This window comes from Genypterus blacodes, unplaced genomic scaffold, assembly GCF_046128005.1.
Source record: "Genypterus blacodes isolate CSIRO-AG114 ecotype Tasmania unplaced genomic scaffold, CSIRO-AGI_Gbla_v1 ptg000067l_1, whole genome shotgun sequence".
NCBI classification, from domain to species: domain Eukaryota; kingdom Metazoa; phylum Chordata; class Actinopteri; order Ophidiiformes; family Ophidiidae; genus Genypterus; species Genypterus blacodes.
The window spans coordinates 17,274,440-17,282,160 of NW_027466879.1; the positions used below are offsets into that span (position 1 = coordinate 17,274,440).

General features: G+C 42.4%; 1 protein-coding gene across 1 annotated transcript; it reads left to right on the forward strand.

Moving 5' to 3' along the window:
- Window positions 1-4,206: 4,206 nt before the first annotated feature.
- LOC143004433 (uncharacterized) lies at window positions 4,207-6,386 on the forward strand. Its single transcript, XM_076155297.1, has 2 exons — window positions 4,207-4,851; window positions 5,512-6,386. Exons 1-2 carry the CDS (start codon window positions 4,522-4,524, stop codon window positions 5,842-5,844), a joined length of 663 nt encoding a protein of 220 aa, XP_076011412.1. The 5' UTR covers window positions 4,207-4,521; the 3' UTR covers window positions 5,845-6,386.
- The last annotated feature ends 1,335 nt before the right edge of the window (window positions 6,387-7,721 follow it).

Here is a 7,721-nt window from a genome sequence, read left to right on the forward strand (position 1 = left end):
GAGCAAAGTCTCTCTTTAGCATGTGTCTGTCAAAAGGAACAGGATGTGTGTGTGTGTGTGTGTGTGCGCGTGCTTGTGCTTGTGTGTGAGAGAGAGAGAGAGCTGGGATACTGTGAGAGACTTTAATTGTGCTGCCTTGTTCCCACTCCTGTATGGGTCGTAGTTTATAGTACCAGGAGCCTTCATCAAGAGAGACGTTTCAAAGCTGCAGCTGCTTCAGCATGAAGGGTTCAGCATCAGATGCATCAAGTTGCATTTGATGCTGGGAGCTTTGCTCAAACACAGTAACAGCAAACAGTCACCGAGTGTACAAAGAGGAGAAAACGCAGAAAAGCTGCTGGGTAAAACTGTAAAAACAAACAAACAATGTTTACAGTACAAATGTTTCATCATTACATTACCACCTGTTTTTGTATCATTAGTATTGAACCTGTTTTTATATGCAAATTGTGTAAAATCTACTGTGATGAATCACCCTCAGCACTTTAACCTCTTGTTTTGGGAGACACCTAAACTTCATGTTTCGGTATAAAGCAGCAGCTGCCTGGGAGGTAGGAAAGCTCCACAAAACTATGGTAAACGTTAGAAGTGGCTTGGCTCTGATGTAAAGTACAAAAATTGTACTTCATAAGCTAAAAGATGCAAAGGTCCTTTAAGGATCAAGAACTCACACTCAGGCACACTGTGTGTATATGTGTGAGTGACTGTGTGTGCGTATTAGGGGGTTAGTTACGGGACCATCTCCTACCATCAATGAGGTGTGAACCCCAGTCTTCTCACCTCCACCCTCCTCACCTTTCTCCCACTCCCTCCACTTTACAGGAGCCCAGGTGCCAAAGCCCCCACTGAGGTGACACTTATCACTAGTCTGGGAAAGAGCTTCTCTGCAACAACACACACACACGCACACACACGCAGATACCAGGGGATGACTCGCCTTGGAAAATGTCTCCCCTTCTCACCAGATATTAAGACCTATAGATTATCTTGTCTAGACAAGGGTGACAACATGATCACGTTTCCTTGACAACGCAGAACTTCAGCAGCCGTGAGACCAACACTTATACCTTCTCTAACGGTCTCTGTTCTCTCTCTGCACTTTTGTCCATTCAAAGATCAAGGCCCTGTGACTATTCAGTGATCTACACTAGCTCTCTCTGTCTCTCTCTCTCTCTCTCTCTCTCTCTCTCTCACCCTCTCTCTGTCTCTCACCCTCTCTCACACACACACACACACCTTTATCTGTGACTACCTGACTGCGGTCTGTTTTTAGGCCATGTATCTTTCTCTGTCCTCCCTCCTCCTTTCCTGTTGAGATAATTGTGTCGCTCACACTACAGCTTGTGTGTCCTGATGACTGGGATGTTCACCCATTATTGAGCAGATAAGAGAAGACAGATAAGCACACTGACATGAGGAACTTTGACTTACGCTAGCACCAGTAGCACCTGGATCAAACAACAGCAGTGGATGGTGCAGGCCTTTAAAATATTTAGCATTCTTATAAGTTACATAGCTTTACCATGTGGGCAACAGCAGCCAAATAGTGTGAGAGGTGACCCTGTGACCAGAGGGTCAGTGGTTCAAATTCCTGAATGGTCTGGCAGGGAAAGTTAGAGACGTCAAAGCCCTCAGTCACTGCTGTGTGACTGTGGCCAATACTGTACATGACTGAAGACATCTGAACTATGTGTTTACAAGCATGTAAGCCTTCAAATGTATCAGCAAATCCATTGATACTCTTTTTGTTTATTTGACTCGAAGAAAGCATTTGATTTGACAGTGAGCATACAGTTATAGGACATTTTTTGAGCTGAGGGGGGAAAAGAGAGAAAGACAGAAAAGAAAGAGATGTTGATTGGGAACTATAGAGTGTGTTGCACATATGGATAAAATGTATAATGAGAAATCCATTTTTACTTAATATTGAATCATAAATAATGTCCTGGAACAAAATGCTCAATATTCGCTTTAAAGGTTTTCCCGTCTTTTGCGTCTTTTATTAAGGTATGATGAACTTCCAGTAGGAGTTTGTTCTTGTCTCCACCACCCAGACATCCAGTGCCCCCGTTTGTACCACATAACACATAGAAGCTGCATGTGTAAAAGGTTTGTCATCTGTCCTCAACTGCTTTTGCCTTCATCAACATGGACACTCAAAACAAGTAAATGTATATTGATGCACATTGATATCGTACTTATACTTAGTCCTTTCTGTGTGAGCTGAATGTCCCACTGCTCTCTGCATTGGCACTAAGTAACAAATGGCAGTTCTTCTCAGGAGTTAAAGCATTGTAGTGAGCAGGAAGTTTACAGGAGTGTTTACTTTCGCTTTCCAAGGGGTCTCATGCCTCCAAGCAAGCAGCAGTGGTTGGATACTCATCCATCATTTGTTCAGCTCTCCGCTCACTCGCAGCAGAAAATTTCCTGCTGCAGCTTGTTGATGTTGAAAGCTCCACTGCTCCCTTGTGGTTCTTCACTCATCACCAACAGAGGCATTTGAGACAATCACAGCTGGAGTGAGACATCAGTCCACTGACAGCTTCCACGTTTAAGAGAGTTTAGTAGTGTGATATCTGCATTTAGTACAATAAGCCAGTTTTTGCTCAATCTACATTCAAACACATGATCAACAAACACAAAACCCAGACATGATGAATTAGTGACTGCATGTGTACTTACATCAAGTGTGCTGTCTGCATAATTAGTGTTGTCCCTTTACTGGAGGTGTCTCAGTAATAAGTGGACCCTCTGTGCGAGCTGTCTAGTCAGTTTGTTGGTGTCTTCACTTGTGTCATCTCTGTGATATAATAGTCGGTGTCTCCTAATTGTTGTTATCCATTTTGCTGTGCCTGTAATCTGTCACACGGGGAGATCTATCAGTGCTGCGACGTGTCTGATGTCACACATTTGACATCAGTAGTGATAAATGCCATTTTGCCGTCAACTTACCTGGAACCCTGTGTAATGGTTACTGCTGCTGTCTTCCTGACTGTGACTGTCTTTTAAGAGGACACATCCAACAGACACACGTGTTTGATCTATCACACTACGACATCCTGACATACACATGCAAATGTAATTTTATGCAGGAATGGAGTCAAATATTCATAACACCTGCCCGGAGTGTCGATGTGCCCACATTTTAAAAACTATTGAAAAGATCCCCATTTAAATTAACTCCTGTGGAATCTTTGTTAGTCTAAACTAAAGACACAATTTTGAGCTCAGCAGACATTTATATCTGTGATCAATATTGATTTGAATGTAAAATGAGCAATGTTCCTATAAACCTTTATACAGTATATTCCTCTACTGATTTACACACAGACTGAGAAACTCAATATAAATGAGTTGAGTGGTGGATTTTGTATTGCACCTTTTAATTTTCTATTTCATGTTTACAATTTCTTTATTGTAATTGTATTAATTACTAAAACGGCCATTTGTCCACCATTTGTTTAAAACCAAACCATTTGACTGAGCTTAGGTTTGTGTAAATGGAGAGAAAACGCTCCTCCAGTTTTTCTCCTCTTGAATTTGTATTTCCACACACACTGCCAGCAGCTGACACGTTTCAATAATACTGAGGTAATTAAAGTGATGACTGGGCTGGTTCAAAATGAAGTGTTTTTTTTCAGAGCAGCACTCATGTTGCAACAGTATATACATAGAATCTAACCAAAACAAGCATATAATCAGGTATAAGGATTTATTTCAACAGCCTTCATCAATTTCACACATTTTAATATTTCACAGCACAAAGCGATTACACAATTACACAGATGTCATTTATCATTAACAATGAGCATTTGACACACTTACACAGATCTCATCTCTGCCAAATCTTACTTTTTCTTAGAATAAATCATTGACTCCTTGCTATTACAGTAAGATATGTCATGGGACATTGTTATATTTCATCCAACCTGTGACAGGATGCAACTGTACGGCTCAAGAAAAGAACAAATACGCCACCTCGTGTCAGTATGACGGTAGCGCAATGCTTTATGAAGTTCAACTTCTGACAGTTTTTGGGTACCATTATTTTTAATTATAACTTATCGGACATGCTAATTTAATAGAGGATATTAATTTGAAGGCGGGTCTAGTCCATAATACTAAGTTTCAGTTTTAACTACATAATATTCTCAGTCTGTAAAGCGGCGTTATTTTCCCACCCGAGATTCGACAGCAAGGCGGAAGGAGTACCCTCCGGAAGTGAACTAAAGGGACGGATACTCCGAATTTTGTAACATATTTATCATAAAAGAAATGGCTTGGCTTTGTGTTATAAACTTGTACCTATCGGGTCGTATTCGTGCACGTTAAAAAAGTACGACATCGCGGTGTCACGTGACATTGTGATAGCGATGGCGTCGGATTTCGGGTGGGGAGACGTCAGAAGTAGAAAAGACAAAAGATGCTTCTGCGCGCGGCGTTGTAGGAAGCATTCACCGGCCCTTCTTTTGTCGGTGGGGCCCATCCGTTAGCTTACCTACGCTATCATTGCTAACAAACATGAACGAATTCGAAGGAAGAGTCGCCGAGCTCGTCCGTGGATATCCCCATCTTTACGACAGATGTGCTCGGGATTTCAAAGACCCCGAAATGAGTTCGAATTCTTGGGTGGATATCTCCCGAGAGTTGGGGGTCAACGATCCGAACCTCTGCAAAACGACGTGGAGAAACGTACGGGACAAGTTCTCAAAGGCTATGAAACGACTGAAACGCAAGAGCGGAGACGGAATTGTAGACGACCAAGCCCCCAAACTTTACAAAGAGCTGACCTGGTTGTGTCCATTTATCAAACTACGGCAAATTGACACCAGCTTGATGCGTCCTCGGGAGGTAGGCAAGCCACAACTCCGCCGCGGTGTCGTCCTGGTCTTTCGTCTTTTCGTCCTACATCTGCTCATAATGCCCCAGTGCCCACATGTGTATGATCAGAAGTAAACATAATTGTGTTTAAATGACTGGAAACATTATATTTAGCATGAAACATCTCGCACCTCATCCTCATCTCAGGCTTGTTTGAGTTTAATGAATGAGTGAAGTTGTTGTCACTCTTTGACTAATGCAGAGAGGAAATACTAGAGTTGATCACAATGTTTCACTTTCCAATGATGGCTGGTTCTTATGCAAATACACAACAGTGTGTCTGTGTTCAAAGCAGTGCAATCACAGGCAACTGCTGGCTAATTAGAGTAGTAGTATGAACTTTGAAACAGTGCAGACAGTATATCATCTGGTGTTGTTTGTTTAAGTTGTCAATAATCAACTAAAGAATGTGAATGGTTGTATAGTTTGTTTTATTATCCAACTTCGGACCATCAAAGATCCATCTGTGACAAGGGTCATCTCTAGAGTCATCTCAAAATTCTGAATTCTCAGTAGTGGGTATAGGGGCTGGCTCTTATTGCTATGGTAACAAAGAACAATGAGACCTCCTGTTGTAGTCTGCGTTGATGCCATGTTGTTAATGCTGTATTCTGTTCTCACCCCATGCAGATAGTCGTAAGCGGAGACGACATGGAGGAAGAGCGAGAACAAACGGAACAGCAGTGCCCCATGCCTGTGGTCAGCACCAGCTATTCTCTGGCAGAGTCGTGTCCACTCAGCTATCAGGAAGCGTTTGGCCCTAAACGGAGAAGACAAGCTGGTGACACGAGTCCTGCAGACACACTCGCCACACTCGCCACACTCACAGATGAGGATGAACTGTTTCTGCGTAGTCTCCTGCCAGCAATGAGGAGGCTGACCAATAAGCAGAGGATGGAGGTGCGGATGAGGTTCCAACAGGTGCTTTATGAGACAGAGTTTCCAGACTCAGAACCTCAATAAAGTTGGGGGTTGGACTGTGTGTGCTTGTGTTTCACAACATTGAAAAGACATGAGTTTTCTGAAGCTATAATGTTGTATATCATTGTAATTAGATAGCATATTTATTTTTGGACCTGTACATTTATTCAAACCATCCAAATTAAGTCTCACTATCTTTTACAACTGAACATTGTAAAATCTCACTTTAACGTCTACTGTTGCTTATTCTATGAAGAGTTTTATTTGTGGAAAATGTGAATCCACTTTTATTCTCTTTTGTAGGTGGCAGGTCTATCTATCTGTCCCTAAAATGTGATTTCTAATGATGAAGCGGAACAGATCAATATGGTTTAGAGCCAGTGTTTGCTTTGCATTGTGCCATGCTATTGTTGCAGCATTTTTAGAAAGGAAAAAAAAAAAGATGTCATGGAGCAGTGCTGACATTGACATTGATGCCTTTTTGAAGCGATGTAAATACATTTAACAGTACATTTCATTGCAGTAATTAGATTAAAAATAATTTTGTTTTCCAACACTGACTGATTAAACAAAGCCCACATGCACCAGCCTGCAATGTATCTCTGTTATATTGGTTTATATTTTGCATTTCTGTGTATTTTGCAAATAAAAGACCCTCACTGTTTTCATCCAGTTATATTAAATACATGCTTTTTAGACATTGTTTTAACCCTCATCTTTCTGAAATGTGCTTATTGAATCCTCATAGGAAAATTCAAAACACTCGGGTGTATAATTCTGTGGTCGGTAGCGGTAGCACAGTGACACCTAGTGGCCACATTATTAGATACACCTGTACAATCCAATCCAGTATTGTGCAATCCTATGAGACTGATCATGACACAATATCAACTAAAACAAAGACATTATCAGCTTTACACAGGTAGAATTCATCGTAAATGTGTTTGTGTTGGTGTGTTTGATGGACTGGCCCCTCGGTGTGGATCCTCTGTATCACTGACAGCACTGCAGTGTCCAGACCTTTCTGTTTGTTTCCGGCCGCAGTCAGCATTTGTCTCTGCTGTGCATTGGCTCACTGCCGCTCATTCAGTGAGCACACAGGGCTGCTGCTCCAACAAGCCACGCCCTCTCTGTTCAAATCACAGCCAGGGATTGGTTGGTGTCTTTTTCCTTCTTTCAGTAAACACTGCTCTGACATTTCAGTTTTCATTCATATCTTCATATATTTCATTCATGTTCTGTCTGTCTGTGTGTGTGTGTGTGTGTGTGTGTGTGTGTGTGTGTGTGTGTGTGTGTGTGTGTGTGTGAGTGTGTGTGTGTGTCTAAGTGCTGCACAATGGCCTTCCTACCCTCTCATACTGCTGTGTATGCATTTCCCCTCTGTCAACCCTACACACCCTCATTCCTCTCCTCTCCTCGCCTGCTGTATGAATCCTACTGTTCACCCCCAGCGCGTTACTCCCACCCCTCCCCCCGCACTCAGCCTCCCTCTTCTTCTGTCACTGAATGCTGTGTGGGGTGATGGCTGTGGTTTGCTTCCGTGATGTCTCCAGAGTGTATTCTGAATAGATAGATACAGAAGATAGTATACAACAAGGACATCTAAATCAGTTTATCCTTGCTGCTGAGGGAAGTAGCAGCATCTGTGGTGTCAACATGGGACATCCTAAAGCCTCCAGCTGCTGTTTATTTGCCACACATGGACCAGGACTGACAGACTGATGCTTCAACTGTTTTTACCATAGAAGATTGTACCAGGAGGTAACCAGTCATCGCCTCCTCATAGTCCACTTGTCCAGAATATAAACTTTTCCTGTTTGGAGCTGAGCCCTCTTTGCTCTTCGGTCCAGCAGGATTGAGGTAGAGGATCGCTGAGAGGCTCTGGAGACTCTGGGTCCTACCATCTGAGGTGAGACACA

What these genes read in the sequence shown, in the direction of transcription:
- LOC143004433 (XM_076155297.1), top strand. Translation starts at nt 4,522, where the DNA reads ATGAACGAATTCGAAGGAAGAGTCGCCGAGCTCGTCCGTGGATATCCC. An exon ending in GCTTGATGCGTCCTCGGGAG is followed by an intron (nt 4,852 to 5,511) that starts GTAGGCAAGCCA and finishes CACCCCATGCAG; the next exon opens with ATAGTCGTAAGCGGAGACGA.